The sequence below is a fragment of the Xyrauchen texanus genome, chromosome 27 (assembly GCF_025860055.1).
Source record: "Xyrauchen texanus isolate HMW12.3.18 chromosome 27, RBS_HiC_50CHRs, whole genome shotgun sequence".
Classification (NCBI taxonomy): Eukaryota; Metazoa; Chordata; class Actinopteri; order Cypriniformes; family Catostomidae; genus Xyrauchen; species Xyrauchen texanus.
The window spans coordinates 14,940,415-14,964,275 of record NC_068302.1 but is presented as its reverse complement, the minus strand read 5'-3'; the positions used below and the strand labels follow the sequence as shown (position 1 = coordinate 14,964,275).

The following is a 23,861-nucleotide window of genomic DNA, read 5'->3' as shown; positions in this document are numbered from 1 at the left end:
CAGCGCTGTTCCGTTGACCATTCAGCGCTTTACTGCCCCCTGTTGAACCGGAGCTGAATCACTCCACTGCAGGAACTTCACAAAGTCTTTTCTGTTCATACTGCTTTATTCACTCCCTATATGTATGTATGGCCCTAGTTTGCGTTGTTTTAATTTGTTTTATAAAGATAAATAAATCTGGTCAGATCTTAGTTTGTTTAACATCACTAACCGTTTTCTTAACATCACTAACCGTTTTCTAACCGTGATTCTTTGTTCATTCTTTTTTCAATTAATTTATTTACATTTAGATACATAACTGATTACATTGTAAGAGAACCAATGCTAGCTCAGTGGTGAAATACTATTTTTAAAAATGCAAGTACAGTAAATTTAAAATGTGATATATGGCAGTGATAATACAGATAGAATTTGCCAGAGTTTTAGGTTTAAAAGTGTATTTTTTTTAATTGATTTATAAGCTAAACCATAATTAAAGCAAGGGGAAAATTTAAATGAGAGTGGATAAATCTACTGTAACAAATAATTGAACTGTAATGAAAACAGAAACTATGCATATTTAAATATCTCTTATCTGCATTTCTCATAAGCAATAACTGTATAAATCCTTGTAAACATCCACGTTAAATGTAAATGCCTTTTGCTCTGCCGAATGTGTGATTGACAACTGGAGCATGAACAGACAGCATTTCTGTGCGTGGTGCCCTACATAGGCTGTGAACTCTGCATTTAGGGAGCGGTGGTACTGCATACAGAACTGATCTACATTTTTTCGACACTGAAAACTGTAACTACACTGAACTAACAAATAAAAGCTTAAACCCTTTACAATAAAGATCAGTATTATCAAGATTATCTTTAAAATACAGTGTCCTGAAAAAGGGACGTTTCTTTATTTGCTGAGTTTATATTAACTACATATTAACTACTTAACACTCAAGACAACAAAAAATACATAACTTTTCAATCAGTGCATCTATTGAAATTACGCTGTTCTTTCACTCATTAAAATCTTCAACAAGGGAAGACAATATCAGACCTGTTAGTATAAAAAGAGAAACACTACATACAGAGTTGTGAAACAGCAAACCAAATAGTAAGACACTGTATATGACCGAGCAGTAATAAAATCAGGCGAAATTGAAACTTTGTGTTAATGCTTCCAGACTGACAAACCAAACAAATGCTGGTACTGTGAGTGAAAAACAAAACAAAAACACAATAAGATTGCAGTACTTTAAAAGAATGTGTTTAAATGGCTAAAATCCATCTAATTATGCTGTTAATTAATCTTTTTTTTTTTTACTTAAAAGGCATGTACAAAGCAGGACTTACATCTTTTATTAAATGATTTGATCAATAAAAACCAAATTCATTTGAAGAACTGTCCAAGTAACTTGACACCTTGTCACACTCTAAATTTGGAGGAAAAAGCTTTGAATAAAACAGATAATTTATCAAATGTTTTATTTGTCTCTCTGAACAAAATTCCCCCTGCCACTTGGGACAGAATTCCTATTTTACACAGTATAATACATTGAAAGGAAAAAGACAATAAATGTATTCCAGTTTACACAATACACAACAAATAACATTTTAAAGCATTTGGAATAAAGCAAATGTTATTAATAAAACCACCCAATCAATGTTCATATTCCATTGCCATAATATCAGTCACCAATTTTAAAACACCAATGATGCTTCATTACCTCTTTTAGTAACTCTGGGTTAAAACATCATTTAAATCTACTAAAAAGGGGGAACTTAAGAAGAAATATGGAAGTTGCAGAAATATGGAGCCAAAGCCATAAAACTGAAAAATTAATCATGCCTCTTAGGCTTATCTAATTTATGGACTAAAAGCTGTTTAGCAATTTACTCCTTTGAGGTTCAAGCAAGTCAAAAAAGGCATTAACATAGATAGGTCCATATAACCCACTGCTTTAACAATTGAGTAAGGCATTAAGACAGATATGCAACCACAAATACTTAATAAACTGTTATTACATCCACTTTTTCTTAAGGACACTTAAGAATGTAAGCAAGTCACCTTCCAGTTGAGAATTGACAGTCTGTAAACAGATTGAGAGTTATGAACTTACATGTTTGTAAATGGAGTAAACCCATTTAAAATAGAAAACAAAATGTGGATGATTTGATCGTGACCAATTCAAACATAATATTTAAGATGAGGCCAAGGGTTCAAACAATTATGGTTCGCAATTGCTTTATATATTTTTTTTGTCTCATCCAGTAGCTATACCCAACAGCAAGATGTTCCTGACATGTTCACCTATCACTTTGCAAATCACAGCCACCATTTAACATTGGGTTGAATTAGATCAAAGGTAAACATCAAAGCTCTGAGAGAAGCTAAGTAGCTTGAAAGATGCAGAAGGACACATCCTGCTCTGAGTGAAAAATGTTTTCTGTGTGCACAGTAGTCACACAGCTGAGTGTGACATGAAATGCCCTCATACATGACAAAGACACATGTCCTATTAACCCAATAGTACGAGCGCATAAATGTTCAAATCCACACCGTTTCAAAAGTATAATCAAAAGACGTAAACATTTAGTGTGATAAAATCAGTTACTAACCTTATCTGTATTAATTGCCATGACGACATGATGCAGGTAGACCCTGCAAGCGATTTTATTTAACTAAAAGAATGTTAACACTAATAATGTTTACGTATTGTGGCTATAATTCTGTGTGTATTTAAATGTTTATAGACTTGCCCCATTCACTGCCACTGTAAGCGACTTACTGTAACAGCATCTTTTGCTGATATTTTTTTTTTTTAAAAACAAATAAGGGATGAGTCAAAATTATTTTTCGAGGTGCTACAAATTGTATTGAACCCAGAACATTCCTTTAATAACCATCACAAAAAGTGAGACAGTATTTATTCAAAGATATAAATGGCAGGATTGCTTAATTTTAGCATATTTTGGAGTGAAACAGTAAGTTTTTTTGTGCATTTTATAAAGACCTCACTCAAATATTCAAGATTCAGGTTGGTTACATCTCTTTAGAGATTATTAAATCTTACAAAATCAAGACAAAAGGTAGGTAGGTAGGTGTAGAAATTAAAATACAAAACTTTACAAGTGTAGTTAAAATCTCCTATTTTGTTGTCAACCTAAAACTGGAAGGCAATTACACAAGAAGAGAACGGCTTCACTTTTTGCCAAACCCACAAGTAGATTATGCAGTCTGTGGAATGCAGGAACTTCATGGAGGGATGGTCATTTCCAGTTGGGTGGGTTGATGGTGCCATATCGTAATGCTGGTGACAACACCGTGTGTTGGTAGTGAGGGGTGGGCCTGCATTCGTATTCCACACAAACACTATCCAAGCAAAACTTCACAGTCACTCCAACAAACAATTCTCAGATTCCTTGCTGGCACTACTGGCCTCCATTGTAAGCATAGTCTGCCTTGTTGTGCATGATGAGTTTGTTGTCCACAAAGTAAAAGCTGTCTGATCTGGTCTCGTATGGGTGCTCAATCATTAATCGAACTGCAGGAAACAGAGAAATACCACAGTACACAGAGTTACAAATCTGTTTAAAAGTTCTTGGGTTTTTTATGACACAAACATGTAATGCTGGCTCCTCTATCCGAGCACCAGAGGTCTGAAGTCTGATGGGATAGATGGGATGTCTGACAAAGTCAGGTCAATAAGTGACTTGTAACAGAGCAATTGGTTACCATTTTGTGCCAGATTTTCTTTTTCAGTTAAAAACTGAATAACTTCAGTATAGGCTGGATAACTTTGGTAACTTTAACCCTTAAATACATGGGTGTTTCGCCAAACGTTATTACATGCTCAGGTCTTCAGAGACCCGGCACATACATCGATCACATATGGATCTACAAAATATCCAAAAGGTGTCAAATTTTCAAAACATTCACAAGACTTTAAGAAAATAATAGAATAGAATACATTCTGATTTATTTTGAAGTCGTATTTGTTCATATATCAAAGAGATGATAGAGCAAATCTAGAATAGGATTCATTATTTCCAACTGAAATTTTATGAGATGCAACAGACTGTCAAACACATATTGAGCAACACATAATTAGGGCTAGGTATTGATACAGCTTTTTCCAATTCGATTTCCCTTTACTACTCCAGCCACCATGAAAACTTGGCAGTACAACTCTGCAGATGTTGTTGAACTTTGTATGACAAATTGCTTGCTATTTTCCTCATTTGAAAAGTCACTTTGGATAAAAGAATCTGCTAAATGACTAAATGTAAATATCTATTCATACTGGTATATTTCCATTATAAAGTCCCTTTTGCTTATATATGAAAGAAATGATCTCCCAGCTAATGCTGTTAATTATACAAGGGACCTTCTATCTAGGTACATTATGAAAATATAAATTGTAGTTTTTCATCATTTTTGTCATATTTGTAATCAATCAATCAACCAACCAACCAACCAACCAACCAACCAACCAACCAACCAACCAATCAATATATATATATATTTATATATATATATATACACGATGATATAACACGATGCATCAGAAAATCTATATTTTTACCCACCCCTCCACATAATCTACACATATGTATTTTCTCAGGCAATTTTGAGTCTAAATAGAGGCACAACTAACAACAAGAGTGGTTCAGGGAGCATGATGAATCATTTTCACACATGAAGTGGCCACCACAGAGTCCTGACCTTAACCCCATGGAAAGTCTTTGGGATGTGCAGGAGAAGACTTTACGGAGTGGTTCGATTCTCCCGTCATCAATACAAGATCTCGGCCAAAAATTATAGCAACTCTCGACAGAAATAAATGTTGTGATGTTGCATAAGGTTGTCGCAACAATGCCACGACGAATGTGTGGCGTAATCAAAGCTAAAGGCTGTCCAATGACTTATACAGTATGCAACTTTTTTTTTTTGGCCAAACAGCAGACCAAAGTCGAGTGGGCATACTCCAAAAAAAATAGATGAGGTACAGGGAGTTGAATGAGATCCTGGGTCAGCAAAGACCCGAGGTATGCATTAAAGGGTTAAAAGGCATTCATGTATAAAAATCATACATTGAAGATCAGCAATTTAAGTTGTTTGATTTTTAAATTTCAGAATGTTTACTGGAATAACTGATAATGCTGTTAAAAACTTAAAGCACTGCTATCATATTCTGTGTTCTTTTGTTTTTATTTGTTCTATTGCTTGTAAATTGTTTCTTTGTTTTTACTTTATTTCTGACTGTTTACTTTACTGTTGATTTAAGAATCATCAAATTGCTTTCATACGCAAGCAAAATACTGAAATATACACAAATGAATCAGAATGGAATCAAAACTGGAATCAAATTGTGTTGATATATCTGTATCCATACCCAGTCCTAGTAATTATTTTATGTTACAATCTCACATATTCTAGCTTACTATGGTCAACTACAACTTATACGTTGATTTCTACTACAACTGCAACAATGGCACTGTGGTGCTATCAGAACATTCCCTTTTTTTTTTTTGAGCAACCGATCTAGCCTGACACAGCAACACATTTGGCCAATTTGGGGTTGGACTGTACATTTTGTACAACAAATAAAAGATGGGGGAATATTTCTGGAATCTGTTTGAAAAGAGTGATTATTTTTGAAATTCCACTTGGTGATGCAGAAACAACACACTGGGTTAGCAAAGTATATAGTTTGTCAAAATTGAGAACACTTACTGAGGTCATCTGGGATCTGAGGGAACTCGTAGATATGCTCACACGTGTTCCGACTGTTCGGGATACAGAAGCCAAAGTCAAAGTCAAAGCTCTTCAAGAGGCGGTCTTGAAAATAGTGTCTCTCAATCATTCTGAAGTTGTTTACAGGCCGATCGCCAACTGTAAACTCCACACTGAGAGAATGAGAAAGGATAAGAGATAAGTGAGATAATCCTCTACACACCATTGCATAAACTGATTAAACTTTGCAATACAAGCCCATTGAGTTCAGTTTGTCTATAACTAAACACAAGAGATTCCTGATGCTGTAATTGTTATAAATTGTCTGTTTAATTGACTATCAACTATACTTTCAGAACAAAGTCTGCTCATGTTTACAGCCGTAGTGATAGAATGACTGAACCAAATCATGACGATGACTTATTAATGACTTCTGTGAAATTTGGCTAATAACATTGCTCAAGTATTTGCAGCAGATGACAACACAGCTCCTTTGTTTAGAAGCATGAGATTTATTCCGTCATGATAGAATTTTTTACACTCTGAGGTTTGTTTACAAAGCAGATGAATCCATAAGACAATCCTTATTAGAGAGGTTCTGGGACTTACGTGGCTCCTACTGTGCGTAACATAAGGAATGCCGGCGTGAATTGGTAACGAACAAAACGCCCAGCACTTATGTCAACATTTTCCTCATCGTCCTCATCAATATCTAAAAAATAACATTGTTAGGAAGAGTAAATGAGCAAACAATTCTATTTCGACACACTCAAAAACATTTGCCTACTTAGATTTAAGATACACCTTCAAATTAAGTTTAAGAGTGAAGCTCAAAAATAAAATTATACTCAAAGAACTATTACATTTTTGGTTGAATTGGGTGAAATGTTTGTTCCGTCTCTTGAATTTCACCTGGGTGATTGTCATGAAACCAGTCAATAAAATGTCCTGGTCATATTTATTAATAATACAAATATTTACTTAACAAAAAGGAATTGAATTAAAGCCTGTAAAAGGGCTAGTTCACCAAAAAAAAAATTTTTTCTGATAATTTACCCTAATGCCATCCCAGATGTTTAGGACTTTTCTTTCTTCTGCTGAACACGAATTAAAATTTGTAGAAGAATATCTAAGCTCTGTTGGTCCATCAATCGCAAGTGAATGGTGGCCAGAAATTTGAAGCTCAAAAAAAGCACACACAGGCAGCATAAAAGCAATCCATACTCCAGTGGATCCATATATTCAGAAGTGATATGATAGGTGTGGTTGAGAAACAGAGCAATATTTAAGTCCTTTTGGTTTTTTACAATAAATCTCCACATTATTCATCTTTTGTTTATCGGCTATCACATTACACCATGCAACAAAATATTTTTTATTGTTTTGGTTGCTGGGAATTAAGTTTTATTTCCTAATTGCTCATGCCTCAAAAGTATAGAAAATGGCTATTATTCCCCACAAATTTTGCTTTTATGACCAGGACAGTGATATTTTGCAATGTACCTATTTTCCAGAACATTCGAGATAGATTCATTGCTGAGTAAACTTGGAGTAACTTCTGAAACTCTCCAGTAATATAAATAGTAGTATAAACACAGGAGCCTTAAGCCCACCAGTTCAGTTTAGTTCCAGCTGCCTAAGTGTATACATATCAAGACCTTGCTGGACGTCTTGAAGTATGATGAGTACGGATGGTAGGTCATAGGAGACTTAAAAATCGTGGCATTTCTAATGGGTCTCCAAGGCAGTTTTACCAAGTTTCCCTGCTATCTTTGGCTTTGGGACAACAGGAACACCAATGTGCACTATCACAGGTGGGACTGGCCACAGCTGACCAAGTTCTCTGTGGGGAGGAGCAACGTCAAGTGATAGCCACTGGTGGACCCCCGGAAGGTGCTGATGCCACCACTGCTCATAAATTGGGCCTTATGAAACAATTTGTAGGAGCTCTAGATAAGGAGTCGGCAGCCTTCAAATACCTTCAAGACTTCCTCTCTAAGCTGTCTGAGGCAAAGGTCAAAGCCGAGGTAAAGAAGATCCTGGAGTGCAATGAATTCCCCAAGAAGCTCACTAGTAAGGAGAAAGCAGCTTGGAACAGCTTTGTCACAGTGGTTCAGGACTTCCTGGGCAATCAAAAGGCTGAAAACTATGTGGAGCTTGTTGAGACTGATAAATTCAAGGAGAACATGGGAGCGTACCCGGAGGAGCAAGGTGAGCGCTTCCATCAGGATATACTGGACTTTGAATGCCGCTACCAAGGACAGTATAACGAGAACCTGATGGGACACTACATTTGGGGGCTGATTCGTGAAAGTGATTTACAATATAATCGTAAATCTCAAAAAACGACTTGCTTCTAAATCTTTTACAGTAATTTTTTTGTTACTTTCGTATAAATACATGTTAATTTGGATTCATAAGTAAATTTCAAAATATCACTGTCCTGGTCACAAAAGCAAAGTTTGTGAGGAATAATAGACATTTTCTATACTTTTGAGGCACAACCAATTAGGAAAGAACATTTGAGCATATTGCCAACTACTGAGCATGGAGGAGAATTAATTGTAAAAAAAAAAGGACTTAAAAATGTATCTGTTTCTCGCCCACACTTATATCACTTCTAAAGATGTGGACTAAACAACTGGAGTTTATGGATTACTTTTATGCTGCCTTTGTGCATTTTTGACCTTCAAAGTTCTGGCCACCATTCACTTGCGATTGATGGACCCATAGAGCTGAAATATTCTTCTAAAAATCGTTGTTTGTATTCAGCAGAAGAAAGAAAGTCATACACATCTGGGATGGCAGGAGGGTGAGTAAATGATGAGAGAATTATAATTTTTGGGTGAACAATCGCTTTAAGGCAGTAGCAAGGGAGTACTACTATGATATATAAATTCTATACAATGTAAATAATATAAGCTATAATTTTCTAGCTTAATATGCCATTTTATAGCTAATGCACCATAAAAGTAATCCATACGACTCCAGTGGTAAACTATATATCATCAGAAGTTATATGATAGGTGTGGATGAAAAACAGATCTATATTTAAGTCCTTTTTTATTATAAATCTCCACTTTCACATACGGTACTTCTTTTGTTTTTGACGATTTGCATAATTCATGCACATAGAAGGACACTTTAAAGCAAAACATTTCTTAAATATGTATCGGTTTCTCACTCACACCTATCATATCTCTTCTGAAGATATAGTTTTAACCAATGAAGTCTTGTTGATTACGATTATGTTGATTTATGTGATTTTTGGACCTTCAAAGTTCTGGCCACCATTCACTTGCATTGTATGGACCTACAGAGCTGAGATATTCTTCTAAAAATATTTGTTTGTGTTCTGCATTAGAACGAATGTCATACACATCGGGTATATCATGATGGTGAGTAAATGATGAGAGAATTTTAATTTTTGGGTGAGCTATCCCTTTAATTTGAACACAAACCAATGAAGCATACCACAGTGTGGAGGTTTGGCAATCTCAAAAAGTATTGTGCTAGTCTCCAGGTCTCTGATCTTGAAACGTGTGAAGTCAATGTCGTAGATGTTGTCCTCTGGTTTACACAAATAGTCTGTGGATGAAAAATAAATCATGTATTTTCAAAGATTACATAGTATGGGGAGAAAATAGACTAATAATCTCTGAATTTACACACATACTGTGTATTTAGAAAGCTTTCAGACTTCTGAGACATGACAGGCTAAATCAAACTGAACTAATGAAAACCACAATTCTTGATTTGCTACCTTTAATATAGACATTAAGGCAAAGTTCTCTCTGAAAACTCATTATTAAAAATGCCTGACATGGATTGGCCCTGTTACTATATTAAGTAAACACAAGTATTTAAAGGATGCTGTAACTGAAATGAAATATTGAATTCAGATTATCTGAAGATAAATTAGGTGTCAGTGCGGTCTCCGAGCTCTTACCGCGAGTGACCGCCCGGAGTCCCAAAACTTCATCCGGAGTGATGTCTCTTGCCAGCGCCCGCAGCTCTTCCTCCGTTACAGGCCGTCGGTCCACTTGATTTCGTCGCGATTTCAGTCTTTTCAGAACACCACCTCCGGTTTTCCGTTCTCGGGAAACAGCAGCTGTAGAATCGGAGCCGTTAACGGCGGCGGTCGCCGTTTCGTTGCGAGAGTTCTGGCTGCTCATTTCTCCAAAATTTCACTTGTTGTCGTAACGGTAAAGCGCGAACTGAGAGACCGAGTCTCGCTGCATGCAAGATGGCGTAGCGCGTCACTATGGACAACATACGCTGAAAGCTCTGGCCTTTGATTGGCTGTACGAGTTAGAATGTTGCTATGGTTACCGTTATTGATTTTTTTTCCGGGTTAAGTTTTTTATTATTATATTTTTATTCATTTATATAATCAATTGTTTCGAAATGTGCCGTCAAATGATACATTTTGACTTATCTTTTTTTGACGTAATTTACCTATTACTCAATCGAATTAATCGCACATATCAATATTTGCTGAAAAATGTGGACAAAAAAAAAGATAAAATAATAATTTAAATACTTTAAATAATAAAAAGGGTGCCCACCAGGGGCGTACCTATTTCAATCTTAAAGAATTAAACTTTCAGACGATTCCACTTTGTTGCATAGACCAATACTATTGTTTACAAAAAAATCCAGCGCATGCGCAGTAAGTGGTGGCAAAAAGCCGATAGACTGTTGTGTTAGATTTGACAGATTAGACAATTAAACGAAAGTATGACACAAAGGCATCATAAATACACAACAATTCCTAGCTATACAATTATTATATTGATATGACTAATATCAAACCTGTAATAATGTTCGCTTTATATGTTTGCTGCAAATCAGTGAGTTGAAATGATCTCCTCAGTCCAGTCATGTCTGTTGATGACAAAGCCACAGACATCTACGAGAACCATTTTCAACAAGGCTTGTCTACTGATAGTGGTTTTTTTATCATTAAAGTTAGCTATTATTCATTCAGATTATTGTAATTTTCTATTATAAAGGCATTTATAACACTATAAAAATAACTGAAACAGCTTAACTGTTCAAACAACTAGAAAACAAATTTTTTTCTACTCTCCATTTAACACAAATAATAATGAATCAATACTTTAGAATTTTCTATAGTTTAAAGTTATAGCAAACACCACAAAAACCTATTATTACAAAAAAGTCACATTTAGCTTAGTTGTTATTTAGTGGAGTGAAATATCTCCAGATTAGGTTTCTACTGTATGTCATTCTATACAAAATGACAATATTAGCCTAAAAATAATTTGATTTTATTACGTCCTGAATCCTGCTGTTATTGAAATGTCATTAGTCATGTTTACTCTTAATCCAACTAGCCACTTTCTCTCCTTGTTAAATGAGATTACTGAACAAAACGAACAACCTCCCTCCTCTCCTTCAGTCGGTCAACAGACGCTGATCCTCACTCATTTAGTAATCGACTGGGGAAATGGGGCATATTCGTTCACTTTAATCAGTCTTTACAGGTGGAAAAAAACACCAGCAGTCTCATGCTTTAAACTTTTAAAATCACACATTTTTACAGGGGCTGAGATTAATTTAAGGGGCCTGAAGGCCTCCTAAATAGGTTCTAGCAACAAATATGGTTCCCGCCCTTTTTGAACAATTAATTTCCATTACATTTCCAGTCGCTTGTAATTATTGAATAAGATAATTTTGATTCAGATCTATCTGCTAACGATTTGTTTTGACCAATTTGTAAACCAATTTGACTGATTCACAAAAAAACAAAACAAAAAAACATGAAAAATATCAAGCTGATTAAATATTTTAGAGCAGAGCCAAATCTGAAAATGTACACCAATGAACAAAAACATTATAACCACTCATAGGTGACGTGAATAATGTTGATCATCTCCTTACAAGGCCTCATGTCAATGTCTGGGTAGATTAGATGGTAAGCGAACAATCAGTTCTCGTTGTCAACGTGTTGAATGCAGGATAAATGGGGAGGAGTACAGACCTGAGCAACTTTGTGACCTTGTCAGGGCCAAATTGTTATGGCCAGATGACTGGTTTAGAGCTTCTTTGAAACAGCAAGACATTTGGGGTGTTCCCGGTCAGCAGTGGTGAGTAATTACCGACAGTGGTCTGATGAGGGACAAACCACAAACCAGCAGCAGGATGTTGGGCACCCATGTCTCATCGATGCACAAGGGCAACAAAGGCTATTTCGTCTGGCCCAAATCAACAGAAGGTCTACTGCTGCACAAGTCACAGAAAAGGTAGTTAACAGTTTTGTGAGGAATGTGTCAAAACACAAAGTGCATCACACCCTGCTGCATATGGGGCTGCATGGAAGAAGGCTGCCTAGTCTGATGAGTCCTGTTTTCTTTTACTTCATGTTGATTGCTGTGTACATGTGTGCTGTTTACCTGGGGAAGTGATGGAACCAGGATGCACGTGGGAAGACGACAAGCCAGTGGAGGGAGTGTGATGCTCTGGTCAATGTTCTACTGGTAAACCCTGGGTCTGGCCATTAATTTGACATGTGCCACCTACCTAAACATTGTTACAGACCAGGTACACCCCCTTCATGGCAATGGTATTCCCTGATGGCAGTGGCCTCATTCAGCAGGATAATGCGCGCTGCCACACTGTACACATTGTTTGGGAATGGTTTGAAGAACATGAAGAAAAGTTCAAAGTGTTGCCCTGTCCTCCAAATTCTCCAGTTATAAATCTGATTGAGCGTCTGTGGGATGTGATAGACCATCAAGTCCAATCCACTACTGCTTCACCTCACAACTTACCTGACTTCAAGGACTTGCTGGTAATGTCTTATTGCCAGATACCACAGGACACATTCAGGGGTCTTGCAGAGTCCATATCTCTGCGGGTCAGTGCTGTTTTGGCAGCTCATGGAGGACCAACAGGGTATTAGGCAGGTGGTCATAGTGTTTTGGCTCATCTGTGCATTTTCACTATAGAAATTTCCATGATTTTCCCATGACATTTTGAGGCCTGGAAAACACTATTTAAAAAAAACAGAATGACTATTTGCACCCAGGTGTAGATAAAACCTGCCACACAGTGCAACTATTTGCACCCCAATTGTCTATTGGAAACAATTTGGTTGACAGTGTGACTTCAGTGGTGTGGGTCAAGGATCTCTAAAATACATGTGGGGCATAATACCAGTGTGAAAGTGCCGGGTTCGATTTCGCATTTGTCACACTCTTTTTCCCATCGTTTTTCCTGTCTCCTCTCAATTTTTTCTATAATACTATTCATAACAAATTTATATTTTTTCCTATAGTAATATTTTAGTAACCCTGTTTGTTGATGGAAACCATTGATTTGATGCAATTAACAATTTATTACTACTACAGTAATAACAATATGGTGTTTATATAGTAACCAGGTTTAATTTTGTGGTGTGTAAAACTATGATTTTACTACAAAATTCCATGGTCATAGTTACTGGAGTAAATTAATTGTAATCAATTTATGGTAATTGTTAATTTTCTTAGTGGAAGTTTAAGGTTAGAGGTTGATGTAGTGTGTCTGTGGGACACAAAATAAACACAAAAACATGCTGCAGTGATGCTCATACACTGTTTGATAGTATTTAATTAGCGGTGCAAATAGTATCTGCCACTATTTACACCAGGGTGCAAATATCTGTTATTTCTAGGTTTTCCATGACCATCAGAACCCTAAGTAAATATAATAATTCTGATCATTCAAATACATTACATTATTGTGGCAGACGAGTAACAATACAATACAATACAAAAAGTGGCTTTAAAATTAAATAATTGTACATTGACTGTTAAGTGTGACAGTGATTGTAAAGGCAAATGTTCTATAAAAAAAACAAAAAGTTAGGCCAGTTAGATAAAATAGCACATTTATTAAAAAGAAACCGCATCAATTTGCAGTTCTCAGTTCAGAAGCCTCTCTAGGACAATGGGGGTAACCATTCTGCTATCATTTCACCAGTTCCCGTGTTCTGCTAAGTTCACAGGGAGGAGAGTTAAAGGGGGACTGGTAGTTCAACAGAGACATGTCTAACATTATCCAAGGAACTACATCCTGCGACAACTCAGCAGTTTGTGTGGCATGAAGCAATACACATGAGCTCTTCATGGAGGGCACAATGAAGGACGTCCATGTGGTCTTTGGCTACTGTCCAAGGAGATGTATATTTTGATCAGGTGACAAAACAAAGAAAAACTGAACCACAATGCAACACATTAACCGAGATCAAATCTGAGAGCACATAATGTTAAAGCACATGAGGATGTATTCAAATTTAAGGCAACAGGGAAAAGTACATAATGAAAAACAGAAAACAAAAAACTTAAAACAAACCAAAAATGCTTTAAAAACAAACAAACATCCAACAGTGCAATAATTCCCACTAGTAAATCTAAAGATCCTGAGGAAAAAGCAAATGCTTTTGACAACAAAGTGTCCATTTTTTTAATATTCAACCCATATACTTTGCTTATATTATACTACATAAAAAGAAATCAAACCGTAAATTAACTACTCTCAAAATGATTCAAGCGCTTTCTGACAATCAGTCAAAGTGTCTGTGATATCTGCAAACCAAATCACTGTCATTATAAAGACCATTTCCACAACCAGAACAAATTTCAAGGCTACTCCTTCAAACTTTAACAAGCCATTTAAAAATCCAGACACCCCAATAGTAAGAGCAATAACAAACAACAAAAGAAAAATAACTGTATGGCACAACAAATGTGAACAAAGTACCTTATATACACATTCTCCGTGCAAAAGTTCATAAAGAGGAAAAACAAAAATCATGACTTTGGCGACAATAAGCAAACAACTCTCTCCAACACTCTAATAAATGAAAAAGGTGCTTCATTGTTATCATGAAAGGCAAAACGCTGCCCTCCCATAGTGAGAGGGTGAAAACCAACATAAGTATTTTATTTTATGAAATAATGGAAAAGAGAGGGTCAAGCACTCACACACGGGACACAGACAAACAGTACAGTGGCATGATTGTGTCATTATTGAAAGAGTCAGATGGTTTCAGCATTGTGAGAGGTGGTCTCTTGGTAGCACACAAATTACATTTTAAGGCAAGCTTATGACCAAAACAAAATGCACAAAATTGCAGTTTAGAAATACATGGGTGAAAAATGACATACAGCCATGATCGTATAGACAAAAAGACATAACATATACTAGTCACAAAACATGCTGAGATAATGCATTTTTCAAAGAAATTAAATTGATGAGGTGGAATGCAAATGTTCCCAGATTTGGTTAAAGTTCACTTTCGGCCACCACTCAACAGTCGCAATTATCATTAAATCACAAAGGAGTGCGAGCTAAAAAGACAGCAGTAAAATTAAGCCACTTTGAATACAAAATTCATGCTTCTGTTGAACTATGCATCATTGGACGCAATCAACCACTGGCGACATTTCTCAATCATAGCATTATCAGGAAACACTTTTCATTCTTCCACTACAGCTGATGGTATTGTGTAAATGCACAAATCAAAAAGTTTATTTGGTGGTGTGGTTAAAAAAAAGGGCCTGGAGGAAAACTCAGTGATGGTGCCAAAAAGAAAACATGGTAGTGACAAAAGTCCATGCAATGTTAATTTAGACAATAATGCACATTGACCAATCAAATGAAATGCTTTCCAAGACACATCATGTACCTATATGAGTGGAGAAATATGGGCATTTAAAACTTAAAATAGCACTTCTGCCCAATACAGTCTTAATGTCTGGGACCCAAATGCCAGTTTATGAAAGACCCTCTTTATGTTTATAATTAAAGGGGAACAACTATGCCCAACTTCAGCAGAAAATTGCATGTATTATTTAATGCAGAAGATATGTAGTAATTTTAAGACCAAATTGTCCTTGTGAATGGGAAAAATAATAATTTACAGCTGGAGATTAAAATGTATTGATATGCAAATATGTAATTGAAGAATGGGAAATAAGGTAATTAACAGTTTTTGATGCTTCTTTAAATCATGAAGACAATGAAAGAAGCTGGAGAAATAAAGCTTTGAGTGTTTAACATATCTCCAGATTACCTGCCACTGAGGGTTGTCTCAATAAGGGCTTCAGAAGTTTCTTATACTATTTCTGCCTCCCACTGGAAGCCAATGAACAGCAGATCAATGCTATAGGTGACCAGAAAATACTCCTAGCCAATAATTTTCTATGAATTATGATAGGTGATCTAGGAGTGCCCAAAATCTTCCTATTATCTCTTGCAAGCCCGACGAACCAGGTTTGCAAAGTGGTTTGTCCTGCCTCACATGAGTGTAGGTGTGCATTTATTCAATACCTCTTGGATCTCCTCAAACTAAAACTGATATTATATGTGTACAAACACACACACACACACACACACACACACAAAAATGATCACAACCTCGTATTTTCTGGGTCACCTTTTTCAATGAGGAGCAACCTCTCAAAACTCCACATTTCTGCATGCTGAGTTCGTCAATCATCTTTTGTTTTCTCTCTATCTGTTACAACTTCAATCTGTATAACTGCCTGTCCCCGCGGTTGTGCGTCCCTCCCCCCACCCCCTTCACAGCCTGATGTCAATCGCTTTTCCTCTCCCCCTCTCGTTCACTTGGTTTCCTTTCATAGACGGCAGAGGCAGAAGAGGGTGGGGATGAAGACCCCGAATGCCACTAGTATAGGGAACATCAGGCTGCTGTTATCAGTAGCGTATGGGTTGGGGGTGCGTGGACCAGACCGAACAGGATTCTTGGAAGCGGTGGAGGCACTCTTCTTTTCACCTTCTCCAGCCTCAACCTCATCTTCTTCCTCCTCCTCCTCCTCTCTCTTCTCCAGCCCAGGATGTGGCTGTAGTTTAGGCACATCTGATAAAGTTAGGGAATAAGCCAGAGGTTGTTAGAGGCATCATAGACGAAAACTAAATCATCTTAACAACATAATTGAAAAAACTGAAATACATTTTCATGACTCCATAACTAAAACCATATAAACAAATACATTTTAGTTTTTGATCCTCTGTATATTATAAAATTATAACCTTTACAACCAGCCTTATTAAACATGACAATGCATTAGCAGCATTAATGATATTTAAAAATAATTTATGGACCTTAGTTTTTTTATTATAGTGATTAAAAACGAGTCCCTGGAGGGCCGAAGCCCTGCAGAGTTTAGTTCCAGCCCTGCTCCAAAAATGCCTCATTGTAATCTTCAAACACTCCTGTAGACCTTAATTAACTGCTTCAGGTGTGTTATATTAGGGTTTGAGCTAAAATCTGTTGGACTGTGGCCCTCCAGGAACTGAGTTTGACACCCCTGCAGGGATAGATGTACTCATTTGTTCAATGGGTTTAATATCTTCATGTTGATCATCCAGCTGACGAAACATTAAAAATACATCATGCCAAAAGAAATCCAGCTCCAGAAAACAGGGGTGTTGATAATTAGACATGATCTAGAACAGTGCTTCTCAAACTTTTTAGGCCAAGAACCACCTTCGATCAAATAAGAACGTTCAAGTACCACCTAGTCACCACCAATGTTCACTCAAATATTTTGTTTAGCCTTCAGCAGATATAACATTTTAGCATAGTCTTAAGGATTGTGAGCGACATACACAATGCCATATTTGTTTCATATCAATATTCATGCGAATTAAGCGATTTTGCGAATGAAGCACCGCCTGGCACGAATTTGCGTCTATTCGCATCGACTTTGTATGTAATCGTGCTGTGCGAAACACTCACTTTGCATTGTATGTGAACGCACCATAAGGTCTATAGAGAGTGAAATCACAAAAAGAGATTTCTAGCCAATGAAACATTTTAGAGCGGAGATGAACTAGAAAAGTATTCCCTTGATGTTTTAAGATTGTAATAATGTCCATGACTTGTCCATGCATGGAAATCAGAATTTTAAAATTGGGTAAAGTAAATAATATTAAGTCAAATTCCCTGAAGTTTTGTCATTGTCCCATGATTGTGAGAACTTTGAATATTAGTAGATTGGTACTTGACAGAAGAGGACAGAACTGATGAAACAGAAATAAAGACACCGACATGGTGTATACAGACAAATCCAAGGGGTCCCTCTCACCTTCTAGCTTGCCCTTCATCACATACAGTGCACAAACCTTGGGGTTGTCATAGTAACCCTGTGAACACAAGTGATCAAGACATATATGAATGCATGCAAACACATGGATCCAGTGCAGAAAATATGCAAATAAATTCTAGCATATTCTGGATGGCAGTTGACTTGCAGGGTTTCTAACAGTGAATACAAGTTTTGAGGTGTGCACATGGTCAGACCTGTGGCTTTCAGCTCTTTAGAGTTCTTCTTTGAACTTCAAAAATGTATAATTATTTACTACTTCTCTATACTATCGCAAAAGCTTTCTGAACTCTATTTGGCAGTATTTTGCTATCAAGGAACATAACTTAAACTAACAGCAAACTATCCAACTCAATCAAACAAGAACTTTACCTCTAGTAAAATGAAATGATTTGCCAACATTGAGTTGCATTTCACCAGGTGCAAAAGTGTAAAAAAAGAACAAAAACATTTTATGATTTGTGCATTAACTGACAGATGAGTTAATGCATATTGCTTCCCCATATCCATTATTGTCATCCTGGCTCAATGTACAAAGTTCCTCTGAGATTAATTGCTGGCAGAAACCCCATTAGCCAAACACGTTTGCTGTTCACATAAGAAAAAAGGCAGCAGCTTTGGAATAATCAATAAAATAGCAGTACTAAAATAAGAACTGTTTTAAGCGACCACAATTCGTTTAGACAGAATTTGAAGAAATACTTTGTTTTTATAGATTTTAGAGCACTGAAACAGAAACTAATGTCTATTTCCATTATGTGAATTTGATTGAAAAATAGGGCTGGTGAATCTATAAAAAACTTGATACAAGAAAAATGCACTTTAACATCAAATACATACGTTGTTTCAAAGGTATACTGGAAGCATAGGGTGACATACCTTTACAAACTCTACCATGAGTTTCCCATTAAAGGTGGAAACTTCTCCATGCACACTCAGTTTTCCTCTTTTTATTGAAAATGGCACTATTTCATCATGAGCTGTGCTGTGACCCACACGGTCAAAGATATCCAGATCTTTCACCACAACATGGCCATTCAAACGCACATCAAATACCTGAGAAGAATGAACAAATTGTTTTAAAAGCCAAGAAAGAATAGAGAAAGAGTAGGAGAGGAAATCAAACACTAGGAGGGAATGTCATGTGAAATAATGAAGTTTAATTCATCATTATCATGTTCAAATATCGACTAACAAAAACTACACAAGGACGGTCCTGTTTACACCTGGTGTTAATATTAGACTCTGCTAAAATGTTGTGCACTCTTCAAGGGATATTTCACTCAAAAATCTTTCTTTCTTCTGCAGAACAAAAAGTAAGATAATTAGAAGAATATCTCAGCTCTGTAGGTCCATACAATGCAAGTGAATGGTGACCAAAATCTTGAAGTTTCAAAAGGCATATAAAGGCAGCATAAAAAATTATCCATAAATCTCCAGTGATTAAATCTGTCTTTAAAGCAATTTGATAGGTGTGGGTGAGAAACAGATCAATATTTGAGTCCTTTTTTACTATTAATTCTCCTGTCTGCCCAGTAGGTGGAGATATGCACAAATAATATGAATTTCCAAAACCAAAAGAATGTGAAATTAAAAGTGGCAAGTGATAGTAAAAAAAGGACTTAAATATTGATCTGTTTCTCATTCACACCTATCATATCACTTCTGAAGACATGGATTAAACCACTGGAGTCTGATGGATTATTTTTATGCTGCCTTTATTTGGTTTTTGGAGCTTCAAAGTTCCACCATTCATTTCCATCGAGAGGACCTACAGAGTCGAGATATTCTTCAAAACCTTTGTGTTCAGCAGAAGAAAGTCATACACATCTGGGATGGTATGAGGGTGAGTAAATTATGAGAATATTGTCATTTTTGGGTGAACTATCCCTTTAACATGATCTGAGTGACAGCATGTTGATGCAAGGAAAAGTAAAAAAATGCCTGTAATTTATGTATGCGTGCATGCATGCATGGGATTTTCAGTTAAGACTTTATATTTCTTTTAAAGCCATTTGTAACTGGCAAACTGTAAAACCATTGTTTTAGTGCAATGGATGATTTACAGGTAATCCCTTTATGTTGTCTGGTACGCATAAGGACCTTTAACAGAAAATAGACCATGTTTACTGCCTTCCACTTGTGATTGGATCACCTGAAACAGATCTAAATACCAGATGTAAATATGGTGTGATTTTACGAGGGTTGCAAGCAGTGTAGCAGAAATGCTTACCTTTTGTTGAGACTGAGCGAAGTAAACCTCAGCATATTTCATGACCAGTATGTAGTCTCCCTCTTCCCTGATGGGTACTTCATATCCAAATGTATCCTCGTTGTAGCGTTCCGTCTGGTAGAGAATGTGATCCTCTGGACTGGAGCGCAGTATAGGCAGCCGAACACCATAGTCTGATGCTGGAGATGAGAAAACAGTGCCAACATGGCCAAAAGGTGAATGTGGTAGCAGGTGTACATGCCGGTTTGTGCTTCATATCATAACATGCTGATGAAACGTTAAACTAAAGGACGTTTTTTTGGCCTAATTTTAGTTCCCAAATCTATTTATAGCTAACAAAGAGCAGAGCGGAAAATAAAGAATTTGAAACAGTGGTAGTTTTCTGGCAACACTGACATAATAATTTGACATCTGACAGAAACCCATGGTGCACAATGTTTTTACAGAGCTTTCAAATATATTTCATAAGCCCTGACATGTGCATCCATGCTGTATTCCTCATCTGACTCAGGAAACGACAGACATCACATTTCGAGTGACGGTAACTTCCTGATATGTTCAACAGCCCTAATAACCAGCTACTAATGGACCAAAAACCAATTCCTCCCTTCATAAGTACTATTTAGTATGACTGATTTATGCTTCACACAATAATAAAACTGCAATAAGTGCCAACAAACTAACAATAATACCATCCATTCTTAGAATGCTTTATTTGTACAGTGCTTTTCACAAAATGTATTGTTCCAAAGCAGCTTTACAAAGAATAGTGCCAATGTTTCAGCTCTGTAGGTCCTCACGATGCAAGTGAATGGGTACCAAAACTTTGAAGCTTAAAAAAGTACACAAAGGCATCATAAAAGTAATCCATACAACCCAGTGGTCTAATCCATATCTTCAAAAGTGATATAATCGGTGTGGGTGAGAAACAGACACATTTTGGAGTCTTTTTTTTACTATAAATTCTCCTCCCTGTCCAGTAGGTGGCAATATGCACAACGAAAGTGAATATCCAAAAACAAAAGGATGTGAAATTAAGTAGAGATTGACAGTAAAAAAAAGAAAAAAAAGGACTTAAATATTGATCGAAAGTCATGCAAAATTACTGCATATCTGGGATGGCATTAGGGTGAGCAAATAATCAGATAATTTAATTTTTTTTATAATTTTTTGGTGAACTATCCCTTTTAAGAAAGGCTGCATATAAATAAATGCTAAATACTTACAAAACCAGACAGTGCTGGTATGATTTTCTCCCCCCATCTTTATACATAACATAGACAGCTTATTTATTCACTAACAGCTAACTAGCCTGGACTGGAGAACCAGTTGACTGGTTTTAGGGGGCTTTGAGGCACTTTTTTGCTGGTCAGGCTGGGAGACCATCTTGAATCAGGTTTTATGAGCTGGGAATAGCCACAGCGTCATATTTAAGCACTCACCTTTTCCCAGTTTTCCTTCCAGTGGATCTTTTTTATAATGAATGCCGTGCACGTCTGTGTGCGCGTCCCCGCCGGCATTTACAGCCCAGATGACTCGCTCAGACAAACTCGGGGCCCCGCTCTCAGCCCGACACTCTTCCACCAGCAGCCACACCGCCGCGAGGAAGAGCTGGGCAACACAGCGCACGGTCACCCTCCTCATAGTCTAATACAGTCAGAGGGGGAAAGAGAAAATAAAGCAAAAACTCAAGGTGGAAGAGGCAGTATGTGCGGAAGTCAAACCAGAATGCCAGTGTGTCAAATGCAAGACATGACACTCAAGCAATATCAGCCAATATCGGTCAGGCTTACTGTGCTGTCTCCGAAATACTCCCTGTAGTGGACGGCCGGCTCCGTTCAGATGCTTGACGTTGAGGTTGAACCGTCCAAATCGACGCACATTTACCCGCCTGATAGTGGTAGTTTAGCTTTGGGTGGTTAGCTAACTGACTTCCCCCTTTTCTCTGTCATCAGTGTGGCAGCTGTTGTCTGCAGGTATATTCCCTTACATCTGCACCCCTGTGTGCGGCTCAAGCAATATCCCCTTTAATTTTAAATTTAATAGATGATAGTTCGCAATGCTAATTCTGCGCGTGTATTGATCAATGGAGACGCTTCGATATTTTTAGCGCATGAAATCACAGTAGTTTCTGACCACAGAGGGCCGCGGCAGTAATGTGTGGGTATGTGTGCCGTCAGCACAGCAGGTTGAAGGGATTGAACCAGCGAGGAGTGTCACACTAACATGATGGTTAGCTTCCGGTGGGGGCGGGACTTTAAAATGATTAGCCAATCACATGAAAGCAAAGAACAGGTTCTTCTTGTTGATTTGCTTGTTAAAGGAATCGATTCGTTCAAGGAATCAAATATGACCAATCACAAAAGGTGGAAGTGTCCAGAACCAGCGAATCAAGTGTATCAACTTTCATTTACTTCCTCACATAAATTTGCTGGATTCAGTCCATTGGTTTGTTGTGCATACGTGCAACGATACGTTATAATATAATATAATATAATATAATATAATATAATATAATATAATATAATATAATATAATATAATATTTTATATTGTACTATATTGTATTTTATAATATTATACTATATTATATTTTATTTCATTTTTTATTTATATTATATTATATTCAGTGTTGTGTAAATTAATATAAAAAAGTAATTCATAACTAACTACTAATTACGTCTTATGCATTGTAATTAGATTACTGTACCAATTACGCTGTCTGAAAATGTATTGCTTATTACTAATTATTTTCTAAAACCCTTATCAACCTCGACCAGATGAAAAAAACAAGGATAGACATGAAACTGTTTTTTTAATTTTTTCAAATAAATAATATAAAATCAAATAAATGATTCGTGAACTGGCTAAAGAATTTAAGGGGGCTGCATTTAATTAGAAAACATACATTTGAACATACATTTAGACGTTAAATTGCGATTTTTAAATTCACTGTTGTTTTATATAGACTTTTTCTATAGTCTTTACAGTATTTAACACAATTGCATCAGAAATAACTGTAATTAAATTACAGAAAAATTAAGAGCAATCCCTTACTTTACTTTTTTAACCAATAAGTAATTTAATTACAGTAATTAATTACTTAGTAATGCATTACACCCAACACTAATTGTTATATTATATTATTATCAGGAAGGGAATGTGGCATTAAACCTGTGCCAAGTCAAATATGCTGATCATGGATTGTCTGCTGTGGCGAATATATTACATAATTTTTATTTTATTTTATATTATACTATATTACATTGTATTATATTAGACGTTATTATATGTTATTTATATGTTTTTATTATTACTTCAATTAATTGTATTATTTAATAAATATATATCTTGCACTCCTCACAGCTGTAGTGATTATATATATATATATATATATATATATATATATATATATACACACACACACATACTTTATATAGATATATGTAGCCTGTTTTTAGCACAGGGTGGCAGCATTTTTAGGCCTGTCGTACTGCATCCAGAACATCCCGTCCGAAGGAAAAAGCCCGTTGCCATGACAACACGAACAGTCCGTTCCAGCCGCTGGGAAAGTGATACGCGTTGCTGAATGATTTGGAGAACAGCTGAGCAGACACAAGCAAAATTGTTGCTCCTTGTGTATATAAATAGAAATAATTTAAGCGGAGGTGTAAGCAAACCTTTTGTAAAGTATGCCTAATAAACTGCAACTTAAAAAACGGACAAAGCCTGAAGTAATGAAGCATACACAATTCTACTGATGAAAAATA

The 23,861-nt window shown here is 36.4% G+C and overlaps 2 protein-coding genes across 2 annotated transcripts; both read right to left on the bottom strand.

The window, feature by feature from the left end:
- Positions 1–881: 881 nt before the first annotated feature.
- unc119.1 (unc-119 homolog 1) lies at positions 882–9,972 on the bottom strand. Its single transcript, XM_052095142.1, has 5 exons — positions 9,669–9,972; positions 9,194–9,307; positions 6,329–6,431; positions 5,720–5,892; positions 882–3,527 (listed from the first exon to the last, which is right to left on the bottom strand). The coding sequence occupies exons 1-5, from the start codon at positions 9,892–9,894 to the stop codon at positions 3,415–3,417; spliced, it is 729 nt and encodes a 242-aa protein (XP_051951102.1). The 5' UTR covers positions 9,895–9,972; the 3' UTR covers positions 882–3,414.
- Positions 9,973–13,258: 3,286 nt separating this feature from the next.
- Positions 13,259–22,279, bottom strand: mlec (malectin). Its single transcript, XM_052094212.1, has 6 exons — positions 21,886–22,279; positions 21,535–21,739; positions 20,093–20,271; positions 18,739–18,915; positions 17,842–17,899; positions 13,259–16,610 (listed from the first exon to the last, which is right to left on the bottom strand). The coding sequence occupies exons 2-6, from the start codon at positions 21,734–21,736 to the stop codon at positions 16,369–16,371; spliced, it is 858 nt and encodes a 285-aa protein (XP_051950172.1). The 5' UTR covers positions 21,737–21,739; positions 21,886–22,279; the 3' UTR covers positions 13,259–16,368.
- Positions 22,280–23,861: the final 1,582 nt, after the last annotated feature.

Bases quoted from the DNA above. Each gene is read 5' to 3' on its own strand.
- unc119.1 (XM_052095142.1), bottom strand. From the start codon at position 9,894: ATGAGCAGCCAGAACTCTCGCAACGAAACGGCGACCGCCGCCGTTAAC. The intron at 9,308-9,668 runs GTAAGAGCTCGG...TTTCATCCACAG, and splicing joins ACTCCGGGCGGTCACTCGCG to ACTATTTGTGTAAACCAGAG. The intron at 6,432-9,193 runs GTATGCTTCATT...GTTATTTTTTAG, and splicing joins TGCCAAACCTCCACACTGTG to ATATTGATGAGGACGATGAG.
- mlec (XM_052094212.1), bottom strand. From the start codon at position 21,736: ATGAGGAGGGTGACCGTGCGCTGTGTTGCCCAGCTCTTCCTCGCGGCG. The intron at 20,272-21,534 runs GTGAGTGCTTAA...TCTCATCTCCAG, and splicing joins GGAAGGAAAACTGGGAAAAG to CATCAGACTATGGTGTTCGG. The intron at 17,900-18,738 runs GTATGTCACCCT...TTGTGTTCACAG, and splicing joins TCATGGTAGAGTTTGTAAAG to GGTTACTATGACAACCCCAA.